Here is an 18760-nt window from a genome sequence, read left to right as displayed (position 1 = left end):
GTTAAAACGTCGTTGTAATCCTATGGACTACAATTAATAGTGATTATCAGGTCCGAGGTCGTATCTCTAATAATAAACAAGTTATTGTATAAAATATAACTGTATGCTCGATAACAGGAGTAAAAATGATCCATGGTAATATTTGGTACAATTGTGTAAACCTGTGTTTATTTGAAAAATAGTCAATATGTTTACCCAGAAATTTACAATGTTCTTTATCCTTCAGTATTTCCCAATGGAGATTAAAGCACATCAGGTTAAAACTTTAATCAAATTGTTAACTCGCGGATTTTGATATGGTAGAATCAAAACCAATAACTCATTAGCAGTTTTTAGTAACTAGCAATCTATATGTCATGTTGATTTTTATTCAAAACTATCATTAAGCAATTTAAAACGGCAGGGTTTACATAAAGACACAGGAATACTTATTTAACTACAATTTGAAATCAAACAAATCACTCTTCTGAGTCGCATAGTAATAATTTTACCTAATTATTTTCACACATTACACTGAAATTGTTTTAAAAAATATCGATTAGATATTGTTTTTCAACATTGCCCTAGCAGTTGATATGTGAAAGTTATAAAACTGAGGGATGCAATTCATTTTTTTTGCCAATAGTGTTCTTTTAATTCAATTCAAGTTTTTGACAAAGTAGATTTCGAAATCGCAAATAGTAATGCTTTTCTGTGTCATCTTTCCGTTGCGAAGCGAGTAAAGCAACAAGTTACACCTAATTTTTTGTAAATACTGTAGTGAATAAATCTATTATTTGTAAGGAAATATTTTAGTGAAAATCCAATCTGGCAAGTAGAAATTCGGTTAGTCTGCAGGCTTGCTGCAGCAGGGGTATTTACAATTTATTGTAGGAAACCACCAAAGTTGTTAGTAATAACTTACACAAATAAAACAGAAAATACTGTTTAGTTTTATGTATGTAACTGCTTTTTATAATCGGCACTGATTAGCCAAAGATTTTGTGTAGCTAGTTTTCTCATTGAGAAGAGAGCTAACTAGTGAAAAACAAACTTTGTTACTAAGCCAGCTGATATGTTTAAATTTTAAACATGTTAGAGCTGTTATTTGTAAACAACAAAATGTAAAAACATATACAATTGACTTTGACTTTTTGAAGAGTAAAATGACAGCAACAAGTATTCTTAATGTTTTGGATCAATACCAGAGGGCCAGGATAGAATTTGCCCAGACAGTCAATGATTTGTCCTCGAGAGCACAAAACGCTGAGTATTTAGTTAAAGGCAATGCCATAGATTTACTCAAGCCCCTTTTGGCAGATCCTGTACCAAGCGTTCAGAACAATTCTGCATTGGCTTTAGCAAGGCTTTCAAGTCATAACAGTCAAATTGCAAGTACTGTTGTTCAAAACGGAGTTTTAGCTTTGGTTGTTAACAATCTGGACAAGAAAACAAGCTATTATAAAAAGTCTGCAATGTTGTGCCTCAAGAATGTGGGAAAGCACAATTTCGACTTGGCAGAGAGTGTTGTTCAGAGTGGAGGTCTCGATGCGATAAAGCTTTGCTTGGAAAGTTTTGACAGCAGTATCAAAGAAGCTGCTGCCTGCACTGCGGCTAGCATAGCTTGTCACAATGCGGAGTTGGCACGGACTGTAGATAGAGCAGGGCTGGTGCCAATGTTGGTGTTGTGCCTACAGGATCCTCAGTTGTGTTTGAAACAGAACGCGTGTCTCGCATTGTGTGAGATAACCAAACACTCGGTGGATCTGGCACAAAGTGTGCTGGATGCACACGCGACCCCAGTGTTGGTCAAACTAGCCTCCTCTCACAGCACCAAGGTAAAGACGCAAGTATACAAAACACTCGGACACATCTGCAAACACTCCGTCGAGCTTTCAGAATCAATCGTGGGAGCTGAAATCCTTCCCCAGGCGATGCTGGACATGGCTCATCCAGACCAGACGGTCAAACGAAGTGCAACCATCTTGATTCGAGACATTGTCAAGCACAACGCTCAGTTCGCCCAGCTCGTCGTCAACTCTGGAGGGGTGGCGTTGCTAATCGATCATTTGGCTGAAGAAGGTGGTACTTCTGTCTTGCCTGCTGTAGTGACGTTGGGATACATCGCTGCTCACTCAGAGAAATTCTCTCTCGCTCTCATCGCGTCGAATGTAGTGCCCAGACTAGCAAAAATATTAGAAGAGGAGGCAGAAGACCACATATTAGCGGCGACTGTGTGGACACTAGGACATCTCGGTAGACATTCTCCAGAGCACGTCAGACATCTGGCTGAGACTCACGTCTTCACGAGACTCGTTGAGATTCTTGTAAACCCAAATTCATCTGAGGATCTCAAAGGCAAGTGTAAAGCGACATTGAGGTTCACACTTCAAAAATGTACAGATACCAACGAGCTGGAACCGTTGCTGCACTCGGCACCTCCGGATATTATTAAGCATGTTCTCGGACAGTTCAGTAAGATTTTGCCAACCGATGCGAAAGCGAGAAGACTGTTTGCCGCTAGTGGAAGTTTAAGGAGGATACAAGAAATTCAAGCTGAACCTGGTTCAACTTTGATGGAGTACATTACGACTATCAACAGCTGTTATCCAGAAGAGATAATCCGATACTATACACCCAACTACCCCGACGCCCTTCTAGAACAACTGGACTCGTACATGCCTAGAGTACCTAGTTTGCTCAGCGTCAGAAAGAACACTCAAGTTGATGCAGCAGAAGCTACAGATTCGGCTCCTCAAGACACTGACTGTGAGTGCTGAGTTACCCTGAAATACCTCTTTAAATACTCGTCTTTGTGTCATAAATAAAGAGTAAACTGGCCCATCTCAAGAAATTTTTCAACTAGAAAAGATATAGAGGTACATTTGAATAAATTACTTGTATGGTGAATTGTCAAACAAATATTTTTACACAAGCCTTAGAATTTTTAAATTGGTAATTTTTTTATAAGCTAAACAAATAAAACAACATACTTTTACTTAAACGTTTTGACTGTATTGCTGTTTTGTTGAGGAAACATTGCATTTTATGTATATTTTTATTTTTATTGGATAAATATTTAAAAGTGTATGTTACAAGTAGATATACATTTTTCAATCCCCTTACTATATAAAGGGCTAAAAGGCTTCACAGTAAAATGTAATTTTAAATTTAGTTTTACTGGCTTAAAAAAATATGTTTTATGTCAATACACCTTGTGTAATGAAGGTTAAATAATAGATTATCCTAAATTAATGAAGAGATTGTGGTACTGATTTAGGGGTTTTTCACATGCTTTCCCCATCAATCTGTATTACTACAACATAGGGATTGATGGCATTCCCTTGTTTTCCCCTATTTTTGGAGAGGATATTGAATTAGAAAACACTTTAAGGATAATAATAATTTATTACAGGTCAATTTATGTTATTAAAATATAACACCCTGTATTTCTCATTGTATAGTATTTGAAACTAATTAAATACTGGTTACACAATTGAGGCAAGAATGACCTATATACAATGAATTAAATTCAATAGTGTTCATGTTCAAGGTTAAAACCCTTGTTAATAAAAATTAAATAGAACATAAAAGTCTGTAATTCAGAAGTGTCAGTCTGTAACTGTTCAGAAATTTGACCCATTGAGGATTACAAATTAGAATTTGGTTACCTATATAAAATTGTTTTCTTTTAAATATTCCAAAATTCAGTTAAAATAAATATTTCTCCTCTAAATACCTACAAAAATAAATAATAGTCTACTATTTTATTGAAGATATGTACATTATTCACCTACATTCAAACACTCTTTCCTTGAAACAAAAGTTTATGATAAAATAAGTACAGCAAACGAGTAAATATAATTAATAAAGTAAGTAAGTAATAAAGAAGTACAGTAGCCTACAACTGGAAAGCAATTTAGAGATTGGACTTAATTGAAAGGAAGTATGGGTACTAAAAAAATATCAGTTACAAAAGAAGAAATTTCTGTTTTTAGTACCAGGCCTCAATTGTTGTATCTAATCAAGATGGCAGCATAATTTGTACCCTTCTCATGCCAAAGAAAGTTATTAAATTAAACGATATTTGTAGATTCCAGTTCAGTAGCACCACAGAGAAGTAAGGAACAGAGGTAAATTGTGGTACTTTAAGTGGTGTCTAAGACAAAGTTTAACACCTCCCCCTCTCACCCTCATGTGCTACAGTGCTCACGGTGGAGGAAGACCTGTGCCCTGTGTGATACAAATTTCCGCACAGTGCTGCTTGGGTTCTCCTTGCTCGTCACAAGTATATTTCCGACACATTCTGGAGTTAAAAGCCCACGGTCCTATAAGCAAGTTTTTTTGTTTTTTACTTCTCTGTGCTAGCTCACAAATCATATCTATTTGCCCAAAAACATTAATCATAAATTGATCTATTCTTCTCTGTTCTTTTTATTTAACTATACAGCAGAATCTAGATTATCTGACCTGATCCGGAATTGTTGTATAACCGTTCAGGTTGAATAACAGGAAAAATCATTTTGAACACCCATAGTAAGCCATAACCGAATAAAGAAAAACACCACTGCACGATAAAGCTAGTCCATACTCATTTACAAATCTCTGACGTGAATAAAACATGTGTAGATGAGGTATGCATATAAAAATTTGACTACAGGAGCAAAAGGTGTTTCATGGTGGTCCATCATATGCAGGGAGGGCCAGGAAACAGATGCTTGGATAGCAAAAGATCAGATAATCATGATTCTACTGTATCTCTTAAAACACACTGTTCATAACCCAAAATAATTGTAGAACACTAGATCACCACAGAACACCTAAGTCTCACAATAAAGCTGTTCACAATTTCCACTTAAATGTTAAAGTTTTCACACTTTCTTCCAGACACTTTGGCAACCACAGCAGTCTATCACAAGTTAGGCTAGAGAGGGTCTCAGAGCGGTGGTATCGGTGGGGCAACGCTAGAGGTCGGAGACGCAGCCGCGTACTTAGGCTTGCAGACACATCCGCTCTCAACCAGAACGTAGTCTTGTCCAGTCAGCGTTACAGGTCCCAGGGGAATCACCAGGAACAGGTACGGAACGTAAGTCTGAGTACATTCTCCCCTGACCACGTCGCACTCGCTGGTCCTGAAACGTTTGATGAATCTTGAGCATTTCAATTATTTTTTCTTAAGATAAATATTGCAAAAACTAAAATAGGTAAACAAGGTTGTAAGATATCAGTGGAATGTCTATGTCGTACCGAGTCATATTCCTCACCCTCTGGTATTTATGGATAAACAGGTGGTCATAAAAATTCGCTGAATATGGTATAAGAAAGATTAGCATAGGAGTAAAAATGCCTTGCAATATGCATCTGCATCTCAAACTGACTTCAATAATACATACCCGTTGTACGATGAATTGTACAAATCTGTTTTAAAATTTGGACTAAGATGTTTTTGTTTTATAAATGTCTTGGTCCAACTTGAAGATATATTAATGGAAATATCTTGTCCATTTTTGACTTCAGCAAGCCCATACTAATCTGTTCCAATACTCTCCACTCCGCCCATTGCTATCAAGTCTTCTTCCCACTCCATGTGTGCGCGTTTGATAACACAATTTATACGTTCCTGTCTAAAAGATTTCTCTGATTAATACTTCTCAGTACACGTGATGTAAGCTAATAGAGACCCTGCATAATGTTGATTCCAAACTAACCCACAAGCTTCCTGAACAAAATCAATTTTATTTTAATTTCTTAGTGACTGAAACTGACTACTTTTCCCTTCAGTTTTGTAACACGGTTTGTTTGAGTAACGTTTACAGTGAACATTCAAACGTTGTAGTACTTACTCGCAAACTTCGTAGACAACTTGTTGCAGCAGATCAGGGAACTTCTGCACGATTGTGACAGGCTGCCCAGACGTAAGAGATACTCCATACATCGGTGCTGTGGTGTTGTATCTAGTCTTGCACAAACGTGCTGGAGTACTTCCGCAAGTCTCTCTACTGCTGAACTCCCTCCCTAGACAACCACATCATCATTAAATGCATTTTGTGACAAGAAACTGAAAGGAATCTGACAGAACACCTATGGGACTAAACTATACCTTTGCCTCTTATCACAACTACTAGAAGATGACATAAAAAAGAAATGGAGTGTGATGACTGAAATGGAGTGATCCTTTGCCAATTACCATAATGTCAAATAGACATCACAGATCATAACTTGACTAAACTAAGTAAGTTACTAATTACCTGATCTGCTATGCGACTCTCTCAAGTCGTTGGTAAGTTCAAAACTTTTTAAGAGTATCTTTTTAGTGAGCTGTGGGTCGACCGTGTCAGAGGATCGGCCAGCTCTCGATGATATTCCCCATGTCGGAATCTTGTGGAACGTCCTTGAGATTTGCAACCTATGAGAAGTATTTGGTTAGCCAGATTATTTAGAACTGGGTGTGATGTTATGCAATAACAAAATATGTAAAGCTATTAAATAAAATGAAACGTGAAGTGTAAGATTATAATATGATTCAGTAAGTTAATTTTGATGATGAAGTACTTCTATACCAAAAACAAGCTCATTGAAGGATAAATATGTCCGCCATAACACAAAATTGTTTCATTATTTTCAGCCACTTCATCATAGATAGATAAGAACAACTTTTGCTTCTGGGTCAAATTGTGTTTTTAATTGGGCATATAATTACACCTCTTGCTTTACACTGATAAAAAAGTTTCCTATTGGTGAAGTTACTTTAACAAATCACTAAATGAGCTACAGATGTTAATGGTAAAAAAATTCAAGAGCGTAAGAATGACCCCAACTGAAATAGAAAAGGTTTGCAGAAGAAAAACAACACACAAAGAGAGATCTTTGTATATATTCAGGGATTCATCAGTCCATCAAGAACAAAGTTGATTAAAACTTACAGTATCAGAACCAAAAGCATCTTAACATTAAAGACTTAATACTGTAATCTGGAAAGGGAGTCAGGAAACTTTGGTAAAGTTATGCTAAATTATATTGAATACCCTAAGATTGCTGATTCCAAAAGTATCAAGAGCACTTACGAAGGGTAAGGTGCGTTATTTGGTCCTAGACAGTCTGGAGAATCTGTTAGTGCATCTCCCCACAGATACTTGAGTTGTTGACCGTTGCCCTGACAACGTTTGTGGCTTTCTAGTAGAGTTGCCAGACTACTTGACAAGAGAGTCAGCAACATGGCACCTGCCAGCCCGCATATCTGCAAAAGCACATCAGTTGTAATGTAGTTGTTGCTATGGCAAACATACTCTCTTCTAGTATTGCCCGACAACTTGACAGAGAAACAAGACACCAACCATATTGCAATCAGTGACATTCAGTAATTGAAGGACCGCTGCTATTCAAAACGATAAATTCGTATTTCTGTTTAAGACCGCGTCCCCACACACTTGCAAAGGCAATAAGAAAGTATTTTTAACTTGACTACAAAAATATTCACAAGAAATCATTCATATGGAAAACAACGTTTGCCGGGTCAGCTAGTATTAAGATCTTCAAACCTATAGGCAGAGTTATCTTTTGATTTGTACTTATTACCTAATATATTTTAGATAATTGCCATCACTCATTTTCAATAATTTCTTTGTCGTCGAGTCCGGATTTGTTGTTCACATTACTTCAGGCTATACCTAGACTTGGGGGCTGTGGCATTATAACTTAGACAAAATCCATTGCTAATTTGGAGAAATTTGAACCCGGGACCTCAGGAACCACACTCTAACCACAAAACGAAAACCAGATCGCTCCCCAGATCAGGGACCATAGCAATACCATTGTACCATAGCAATAATACTGAATAAAAAAAATGTCAGCAGTAAAAATTTCATTTTCAGCAGTAGTCGAAACAGATGATACCTCCAAAGTCCGAAGTGCTCACAGTCGGGTGGCAGCAAATTCCAGTTCACATTGTTATGAAAGTCTTATAAACAATCAAGTGAAAAGGAGATTAGCGTTCAGTACCGGTAGGTCACTATACAACTGAAAGCACTTCCTCCATTACAGAAACAGTACAGAGCAGAGGTTAGGTTCTCCGTGCCCTACTAATGTGGAGCCTAGCTAGAAGCCTAAAGTTCCGTTATGACTTCACCATCTCGTGAAACCACGACTCGGTAGAATATTTTGTACTCTGCATGCGTCTGACTCGGGAGAGAAATATTAACCTAGATGGACGCGACGCCAATTGGCGCATCTCAGAACTGGGTTTGAGGTTTGAGGTTAGGCCTGATTATGAGACAGCTTCCTTCGTCACGGGAAAGTATTAGATTGGATTAGTTGTAGATGTCTAGCATATTGGACCGTGCCTGATTCCCACTTAGCAGCCGTGGATGATGATCTGCACTAGGCAGAAGATGGTTATCACAATTTTTTGGACAGTAACTACTTACTCTATCTATTTCGTTAAGATTTTCCGTTTCTCCCGTATTATCAATTTTAATAGAAACATTTTGGAGTATACATTCATGCAACTTTTACTTTGTACGTGATTAGTAAAGATCTAACTTATTTGTTCTTATACTTTTTTAGTTGTACTGTAGATTGAATGAGTTTGAGATGTATACAAATGTTGGGACTTAAATACAAACTATCACTGTCCAAACTCGCTTAAACTTGTTACAACCATTTACCGCTTCAACGAGAGAAGTCCCAGTGTCTTCAACCGTGTTGATCTTTTAAATGTCAAAACAAACTAATCTCAAATTTGTACAATATCTGTAGCAAATTTAATTTCGGTAAAAATATTTGCTACCGGGGTGCATTTAACAACAGTGGTGAAAAATTCCCTCTCTATGAAAAGGTTGTTGGTAGATTCTTCTAAATTCATAAAATTATTGAAAAACTTCTAAAAATGTGCACCTGGGTTGCTAATTGCTGTGCATTTTCACTACAGTAGTTTTTATGGTTTGCGTAATGAGATAGATTTCGCGGTCTGACTTATCATCAAACCGATGTTAAAAAAATCTCTCCTAGTCATGTAGGATCACGTCATTATATGAAATTGCTTTATGAAAAACTTTAATGCGGAGTTGATCTGGATGGGAGTCAGTCCTTTTAGAATGGCAAGTTAGAACCAGACAAGGTAATAAAACTGATAAGTCTTAATCTCTTGTCTGAGGTAGAGTATTGTGACCTTATGTCTGTGTGTACATAAGACTGAATACTTGTTTTCCAATTGAGATAAAGCAGTTTTCAAGTTTGCAATTAAAGTTAGTGAACTCGTTGCCATTCTTACATTACATTACATTCAAGGTCCAAAAGTGTAAAAAAACTACATCCCAGGGACTACAAGGTCGAGAGGTTGATTTTACAATGGATTTCTAGGGTCAAGGCCATTCCTCTAATTAACTGCCAACTGCTCAACCACACATGCAAACTCACACACGCGCATGCGCACGACTGTGACCTGGTCGAGGAACCGACGAGTCACAAAAAGCTAACGGAGTCTTTTGTCCAAGAGATTGGCTTTGTTTAATGCCGTCGCTGTGTTTTGTGGCTGGTCGTTGTCCAGCTTCCCCGAGAATTGCAGGTTGTCAAACAAATTATGGGCTTATGTTCACAGGCTGGACTATCTTCTGAACTACTTTCCGCTAATGTTCTACATGCCTGTTAATGATACAGTACCGAATAGCTGACGTGGTGAAATGGGTCGGTGTGAAAACTGTGTTTTCATTATTTCAGAAGCAGACCAGGTACGTTAAAAGGCTTTTTACACAATTTACACAAAATCGGGAACATTTTAAAGAAACTTCTTGGTTGCTCAATAAACAAACTAGAAACGATCTCGCTAGGAATCTAACCCTCTCTCTAATTGGGAAAATGTACGTAGTAAGTTAGCACATACAAATTGTAAACTGTAATCAAATCAATAAACAAATTGTAAAAAATTATAAGTGTATCGCTTATTAATGGATGTAAAATTTCAAATATTAGGGAAGACTGGTAGAACAATTTGATTAAAACCAAAACCACCCCAACGTACTCTCGTTTTATTGAAATCTGTCAACCTCAACAAGAAGCTATAGGCCTATATGATACAGTTGTTTGTATGCTTGCACGTTGTGATTCATCAATACTTGTATCTGTCACTCTCTCTTATAAGTTGCCATTCTTTTATAGGTTTATTTTGCTAATTTAAAAATTACTACGAAACACAACGATATATGTGAACTACTGTACTATGGGCAATTCTATTGACCATTGGCAAAAAACACAGTGCACAATGTTATACATAATTTTAAATAATAGAAGAACACGTGTATAGTAGTTGATAACACATATCAAAATGTTTCAGATTTGGCAGTCCACCTCAAGAACACTAGATTATACCTTATGTATGTATGATGGGACCTGGCTCAAGCCCCTTCGTCTACCTGGAGACTAGCTAATAGATTACCCGGGCTTCAAGAAGACCCTGTCAGGAGACAGGTTCCACCATACAGACTATAGTTAGCAATAGAAACAGAACCCAGCATTTATCTAAAATAGTCAGACCGGTTGAGAGATAGAGATGCCATCCTAGCCATCAACAGAACGTTGTCCTAGATCCAGCTTCAGCTAGACGGAGTGTCAGGAGACAGGTTTCACCATACAGACTATATTTTGCAATATAAACAGAACCCAGAATTTATCTAGAAGAGTCAGACCGGTTAGGAGATAGAGATGCCATCCTAGCCATCAACAGAACGTTGTCCTAGATCCAGCTTCAGCTAGACGGAGTGTCAGGAGACAGGTTTCACCATACAGACTATATTTTGCAATATAAACAGAACCCAGAATTTATCTAGAAGAGTCAGACCGGTTAGGAGATAGAGATGCCATCCTAGCCATCAACAGAACGTTGTCCTAGATCCAGCTTCAGCTAGACGGAGTGTCAGGAGACAGGTTCCACCATACAGACTATAGTTAGCAATAGAAACAGAGCCCAGAATTTATCTAGAAGAGTCAGACCGGTTGAGAGATAGAGATGCCATCCTAGCCATCAACAGAACGTTGTCCTAGATCCAGTTTCAGGTAGACGGAGTGTCACCAGACAGGTTCCACCTTACAGACTATAGTTTGCAATAGAAACAGAACCCAGCATTTATCTAGAAGAGTCAGACCGGTTGGGAGATAGAGATGCCATCCTATCCATCAACTGAACGTTGTCCTAGATAGCTTACTCCAAGATCAAGCGGTAATTGCTCCTTTCACAATGGTTTCCATTCGCCAAACTATTTTGGAACAAAATTAGACAAATCACACTGTTAGTGTTACTGTAGTATTGCACGTTTAAAATACACTACTGTATACTATGGGCGTTCACATTAATTTGTTTGATTTTGCAGTGTTTTGCTTTGTTTATGTTTATGACCCATACAGTTATCTGTTCTAATATTCGTGAACAAAACAACACCTTGAAAACGTAGAGATAACGTCCAGCTGAATATTCGTACCCACGATTTTGACTATAATTAACCAATAAAAAGAGGAGCAAGCTGGTCTGGAGCGTAAGTTTCGAATCCCAAAGTCACGGCCTCAAATCCCGCCAATTACTAATGGACTAGACGATGGTAATGCCATGGACCGAGAGTCTGTATCCTGAAGTAATGTGTAACATGGTTCTGGAGTAAACCCAAGTGTCATATGATGTGAAAGGACATACAAGCCTAAACAATAATGCACAATATGTGTATTGAGAGTGTTAATACACCCTGTACAATCACTACAATCCTCAAGCGGTTGCCGGTTATGATATATTCACGATGAATCCGTTACATTTCCAGTAGACAGGAGTTGTAGGTTAATAAACCAACTATTGTTATTATGGTTGCCTAGGTAACATGTATGCGTGGCTACGCATAACGCATGCACGACTAACGCGTGACCTATGTGTGATGCGTGCCTTGACTACGGAACCGTTCTCCGTGGTAATGAATTGTCCACGTTGTAATTTATTGCTTTCAAGACCCAGTAATTACGTTTTCTCAGCATCCTAATTCCTAGTATAGGCATACACATAGCTTTGAAAACCCGCGTCTCGTTAACGTTAGGTACCCAAAATCGTAGAGGAACTTCATAGGAAAATTCTTCAAAATAAAGGTAAACTCTTGTTGGTCGAACCTTATCCATTGTCACTGTACTCAAAAACCACAATTACTGAGTTAATCTACCTCCCCTATAATTCCCAGTAGTTTTACAATTATAAGTTCACATTCAATCATTATCTTTGATTAGTGTATGTAAGACTCTCTGTCTATCTGCCTGTCTGGGCAGCTGTCACGACAAAAATACTAAACCGATAGATTCAAAATTAAGCACAAAGATGGTCCACATATCTAGGAATGTCATAGGCCTATTCACTTCACTGAGTTTCTCTCGGGATACGCCCCTTGGATGTCCGAAGTTTTGAGATGAGGTTTTCAAAACTAATTAAATATTATTTAATTATATAGATTAGTCTCTATGGAAGCATGAACAGATTCACCTTTGAGTTAACATTTAACTATAAAATCTTTAGCCCATTTTTTTGTCTTTCGTTCACTTTCATTCTGAGGAGACGTTGTAAAAGAGCCAGAAACAGTCCAAAGGAATTACATTTTTGAATCATTTGCCAAAGCGTATTAAAGAACGTGGTCAAAATTCCAAACATTTCCAAAAAAAATTGTCTATCATGATTTTAAGGTGGATAGTTAAAGGGACTGTATGAAAAATGGTATGTTTGCCTTTACAGAGTTTGTTTTGCAGTGATATAACATTGTAAAGTAGAAAGTAATGAGTTGTACTTGGTTTTGTACTTGCCTAATTTTAATTTTTCCACGGCATGTTGTTGTATGGAATCTATATTATTAAAAGAATTTGTTGGATTTGTGTGTGCAGCAAATCATCACCTAAATATTTATTTTTATAGGTATATTGGGTATCAATTTAAAGCACTTATCCTCTAGTACCTTTTGCGGGTTTTGATGATATCCCGTGAAAACCCTTCGTCCTATAGGCTTTTAAAATGTCATTGTCTGTGCTGAATTCTGTTCTCAATCATCTGATATTTTTCAAGTTACATTTGTTTACATCATAACAGATGGCCATGATACAATTGTGTTTACATATACGAAAATGGAGTTATCTGTTGTATTTGGCGATGTTTAAATGAATTCTAGTAAAATGTTGTAATGTTATTAGTATAAAACGTAAAGAAGAAAATATGACTTACGCTAGATTTAGTGTTTTCAGAGTATGTTTCATTAGTATTTGTAATTTTTCTAAATACCTCGAAGAGATCGCGCGCGCAATGAAAATAACGAGTAATGTCCAGTGGTCGAAACTCGACCAAAAATATGTAATGTACTCACTTATGTTAATGTTTCACCCCACACTGTAAATAAAACATGTGATTGGAGTTTCTTCCATTTGTTTTGATTTTCTGTTTATATTTCGTTGTTATTTCGTCACCAGCATGGCAACACATAAGATCCATGTAAATTTTTTCAAATTTTTAAACTCATTTTTGCGCTTATCTTTGAGCCTATTTAAATTTATAAAGGGATTCTGCACACCTACAGGAAAATAGCTTTCTAACGGTATGCGTAGATTTTCCCTACGATGCACACGAGCTGAGAAAAAAGGTTTTAAAGAAACATGCTTGCCTATTAATATATAGATAGATAAGGATATGATGAGAAATAATCGTTTTCGCCCTTATTAACTATATATCAAATACATCACAGATTTTGAAGTGACGAAGTGACGCAGGTTGCTTTATTTGACGATTGCGATGCACGTATTTCCATGTTTCAGTCAATAAATAGTTATGATTTTTATTGTGGATGTTGGTAATGTTGAGTGAGCTAATATGGACTCTAAATGTTTCCCTTCTATTGGCGGGCGTAGTTTGATTATAAAGCCCTCAACAAGCTATTGTTTGTAATTATATAACTTTACTAGGTTAAATGGTTTTTAACAAGTCAATAGAGGGCCTGATAAGAAACAAATACTAAACAAAAACGCTCATGGATCGGATGGAACTATGTTTGCTGTCTTCAGCGCATATATAATATTATAGGACGATAAAGCTTATACAAGAAAATAAGTTTTATCTATGGTTTAAGCGTGGTGTCACTCTTATTCGATGCTTACAAGCGATATTCGGCTATTGCATTCGAACCTAATCAAATCACCACAATTTTTCAATTCCTGGAATATCTACCCCTTGCTGCACGTCTCGGTTTGCACTTCCCATTAACGACCGGAAGTAAGGTGTATTCCACCGGAAGCTGGTGATAAACGGAGGTCAGTGTCCGTACTGATGTGATTTGCGTGGTTTTTGATTATGTGTAACAGGACTCTCGTCGGCGCGTCGTCTGTACCGTTACTCTAGGTAGGCCTACTTGACTCCCCCCTCCCTCGCCTGAACCCTGCATCAAACTTGCAGGACAAACCTACACTTGGAAAAGCAAAGAAAAATATGTTTAAACCTAATTGTCCATAGTGTGCGTTAAGTTGAGGTGTGTTCAAAATGTACGTAAACTATTGTTAGTTGCAGCATATCTAATGATGATATGAATGAAATCAGCTGATCCAAAATGTTAGATGTAAATTTTCAACAAATAGTAGTGTTAAGTTAATCTTTCTTGCCAATTTACTGAGTGCCTAGAAATCTGGGATCTCAACCCCTTTTGCCCAGGAAACCGTAGTAAGGAGTACTTTGAATTTGAACGTATTTTATTTGACGAAACCCCTAAAAACAACGTATTGTTTTGTGGAGACAGATGCATTTTAAATCAATGTGTAACTGTTGTTTAAGTAGTCTATAGCTAAGAATAAACAAGATTCTTTCAACAGTATGGTTTGAATTCTTTTAATTCCGACTAACGTGTATAGTGAAGTAAAGTTACAAAGTAAATTACAGATCAGCTATCTAACTTTGTATACAAGAGGTTAAGTTACATTTATTCTGTCCAACATCCAAGGGTCCAAGTAATCCTTAAGTGATACCAAAGGTAGCTTAACCTTGTATACAATTCGTGAAGTAATCTTGGAAATTAATACACAGAATGAAGTATGCAACTTTACTTACAATTTGTCAGATTTTAAATTTCCTACCCGATTCCATTCTCTAATATTGTCATTGAACAAGAGTTTTTTATGTATCACAAGGAGATTTATCTGTACCAACATTGTTACTTGCGCTTCCTAAAAATTAAAAACTTGAGCACGCGTCCAACCTACACATTCGAACATGTAACATACTTTCAACTGCGGCTGGGACTAAGTGTTCTTGATATGTGTTATTCAAAGTAAAATCTAAGTACATGTAACAAGAGTGGTACAATCATACACAGAAAGGTGACGTTTAAATACCTTAACTTACAGAACTTGGTAAAACAATGTACACTTGAAGCAACACTGTCGCCGCGGCTCATCACGGAGTACCACAAGGTAGCATTCTAGGTCCATTGCTTTTTCTTTCTTACCCTACTATTTACTTACACGTTCTGAAACGATGCTCGCCATGATGGTTCACTTCAACGATGCTTCTTGTCACTCACTCACCATTGTCGTCGGTTCAACGACCGTCGACTGACTGAACACCGAGCTTCTCCACGCCGGCAACAACGGTAAAGTCGAGAGCCTGCCTTCGCCTTCCCTTGCCAAATAACTTGTTCTTCTCCAACCTTCCTGTCTGGCCCCCACCACTCAGGCCTGTTCGTCCCTTATCTAGTGGGTCGGAGGGTAACTTCCTTTCTGCTTGGTTGAACATTGCGGTTTCAATTGCCGCATCGATGTGTGTGATTGGATTTGCGTGAAAGGCAGGGTTATTGTGTTTTTTCTTTTTATTATTAGGTTTTTTATTGGTTTTTGTTTGAGACTGGGAACTATGCAGTGGACTCATATTGTAATACTGTTCCGGTTATTTTTAGTCAACAACTGACATGGGCGCCGACATGATTTTTTGACGTGACGAAAACCAGTATCTTGTATCTAGGGGTGTAGTATCTAGGGGTCGCAGAAAAAGTCCCTCATCCACATACAAGATGGACAAAATTGTTGCCTGTTTAAACGCCGAAAAAACTTAAACATACTTATCTGTAGCTACAAAATGTTTTAAGCCATAGTGAAATTGTTCATCCTTATCTAAAAAGTGAATTTTACTCCGGTCGTGGTGTACATTTCTTTGGTTGGGGTGTAATAAAAATGCATGATTGTACAATCTGACTTGTGAAGTCGTAGAAACCTTGAAAAATAAAAATAAGTTGACCTTTCTTCTCTTATTACAAAGATATGACCATATTTTGATCGCTTTATTTGTGAATCGGAGGAGTCTTGATTCTGAACTTGCATCATGCTCGATTATACATCATGGTATCCAATGCACAAAATTTGAACCAATCACAGCCCTACCTAAAAACACTGAATCGTAAACCATATCTCCTCTCAAATGTGAACCCTGGAGACCCAATTAAGCAACCTTTGTGTATCATTTGCCAATCACTTTTGCCGTCACCGAATTGTTGTTGGCTCCTCGCAGTCCTAATATCCTGGTAGAAGGGGAAAGTCCGAGGGAAAGTTGATCAAGTATTTGGCTCACGTGAGTCAGTGTTCCCTACATCATAATCAGTTGATCAGCTGTTCTGTAGTATATTGTCGTCCCAAGGTCATATTGTCACCTTGTGTCATCGCCTATACGTGCTTGGGCGACATGCGACGTCCGTTGGCGGATGAAAGTACATAACTATTATTTGTCTTGTGCTTGTTTAACATACGATGACTTGATTGTCATAGCAATTCAGGCTAGCAATCGAGTGATTGTTGGACGGTAAGGATGTTTTGACAAAGTTGTGAACTTGAATTGATAAGTACAAGAATAGTGATTGTCGGGAAAACTCCTGCAATTCAGTTTGGTAAAATCTGAATCGTTGAGAGGCTAAGTTCTGAAACGTTGGAGAAATTTCTGAATCGTCCTAAATGGTTTTCGGACAGAGTCCTGTATAGTCTAAGTAGAAATATGCGTAAATATGCGTAGAAGTATGCGTCGCTATTAATATTTTATATTTATTCCTGTCTGACTATGTAGACATTTCTCCTGTTGTAATGCTAAAGAATCTTGGTCTCCAGATACTGAAAGCTGCTTTAAAGGTATCGTACTTAGGAAGATTTTACATCAGAGAGTAGGTATTTAGATAAAATCAAATAATTCATTGAGCAAAAATCAATAATACACATTGCATGCATTAGCTAGGTCATAATAAAATTAGTAAAAAGCATGTTATCTTTTCTTAATTGGTTTTCAGTGAGATGTCGCCCAACCATTGAATAATAGGCTCTCCTAAAAAAAAAACTGATTCTTTCCAAATTTAGAAATTTGAAGCTAGAAATGGAAGGAGATGTCGTCAGCGAACAATGATAGCTTTGAGGAAGTTTTGCAGGAAGAGAGTTGTTGTTAACGAAAATAAGAAAACATATTTGGTTTCCTTATACAATCGGTTTTGATTGTGTTGAAAAGTGATCATAAACAGAGAAAATATTACTAGGCTAGACAGCAATCAAAATGCAAGAAAATCCAAAACCTGTTTGGTCGTATGAGGTATACTACTTTTTTCATACATACCAAATTAAAAGGGGAAAATAATATTTTCATCATCTACATGCATTTCAAATAACCTGACCCTATAGTTTATGACCCTCAGCATGGCTTCCATAGGTTCATTATAATTTTGTGTGGGATATTCTGCTTCATTGTGGCAAGAAAACATATGATTGTTGAAACTGCTATGTTCATTGTTGGCTTGTGTTTGCTTTTTGAAGTACTGTAAAAAACAAAGTACAAAAACGGTGAACAACAAAGTGAGGTATTTCAAGCTAATAATATAAATATATTGCCTTCAATTTTTTTTGTGAATTTCACAGACCAGTGGATGTTAGAGTATTAGATGCAGGATGTTTCAATATTTGTGCATTGGGCTGGTTCCAAGTTCTTGAGTCTATGTGTCTAAGCTGGACCAAATTTTCTTGAGGGCCTAATTTAAAGAGATTCCACATGACTTCGAAAATCGGAATTAGCCATCAAGGAAGTAGAACATAAAAATACCCCCAAGAAGCTTCAAGAGTACCTAAGTTTGCTGGTACAGATTTGTTAAAAATATATACAAGCAAACTCCCACAATTCACCTTTTCTCCATAAATTTGCATAAACATTTTAAATGTTCAGTTTTTTTTTTTTTTAATTTTATTACCTTTGATCCTACAATAATGCTACAACATACAACATTATTTGTTTTTAAAGCTCTACACGTAAGGCGTAATGATAATTGGTTTTTTTTTGTTCAAGGGTACCGGTAACAATTGGAAAACACTTTTTTAATATTAATATTCCATAATAAACCGTTCCCATGCTCCAGATCTTGGTTCGGAAACTCTCTAGTTTACTCCCTACACACTCATGCCAAATGTCATACAAATCGGAACATAATTACTCAAGCTATCGTGTTTACGGACACACCGAACTACATCGTCTCGTACATATATAAAAATACACACGAATGTATATATATATATTGTAATGACGCCTGGGAACAACAAAAAGAACAAGTAAATTGGTCCCGGGTCTATAGTGTATTCCTGTGGCGCCTAAGGCAGTTTTGCTTATTCTCTACAGGGAAATTCGCTAAAACTAAGAACTAAGAATTGGTCATTACAATATGCATAGCCTTAAAATAAGTTTTATTTGCAACTATGAATTTGTTATTCGGTTTAAAATTGGGTGTATTCC

At 37.1% G+C, this 18760-nt stretch overlaps 2 protein-coding genes across 3 annotated transcripts in view; one reads left to right on the top strand and one right to left on the bottom strand.

Moving 5' to 3' along the window:
* The first annotated feature begins 1092 nt into the window (after positions 1–1092).
* Positions 1093–2962, top strand: LOC128986812 (sperm-associated antigen 6-like). The gene has a single exon (XM_054407346.1). The coding sequence runs from the start codon at positions 1146–1148 to the stop codon at positions 2757–2759; it is 1614 nt and encodes a 537-aa protein (XP_054263321.1). The 5' UTR covers positions 1093–1145; the 3' UTR covers positions 2760–2962.
* A 405-nt stretch (positions 2963–3367) lies between these two features.
* The window catches only part of LOC128985469 (uncharacterized), a 121705-nt gene continuing 106312 nt past the window's right edge, over positions 3368–18760 (bottom strand). Inside the window, exons 1-5 of one of the 2 annotated variants that reach the window (XM_054404969.1) lie at positions 15481–15801; positions 7044–7216; positions 6228–6385; positions 5823–5994; positions 3368–5111 (exon numbers count right to left, since the gene is read on the bottom strand). In XM_054404969.1, the coding sequence (XP_054260944.1) occupies positions 4916–5111; positions 5823–5994; positions 6228–6385; positions 7044–7216; positions 15481–15504 (723 nt within the window). In that variant the 5' untranslated portion in view covers positions 15505–15801 and the 3' untranslated portion in view covers positions 3368–4915. Of the gene's footprint in view, positions 5112–5822; positions 5995–6227; positions 6386–7043; positions 7217–15480; positions 15802–18760 lie in introns of those variants that run through there. The other variant, XM_054404970.1, reaches the window with a different exon arrangement.

Source organism: Macrosteles quadrilineatus, unplaced genomic scaffold (genome assembly GCF_028750875.1).
Source record: "Macrosteles quadrilineatus isolate MER2022 unplaced genomic scaffold, UCM_ALF_1.0 Scaffold_2__2_contigs__length_208266976, whole genome shotgun sequence".
Classification (NCBI taxonomy): Eukaryota; Metazoa; Arthropoda; class Insecta; order Hemiptera; family Cicadellidae; genus Macrosteles; species Macrosteles quadrilineatus.
This window is presented reverse-complemented; position numbering and strand designations above follow the sequence as displayed.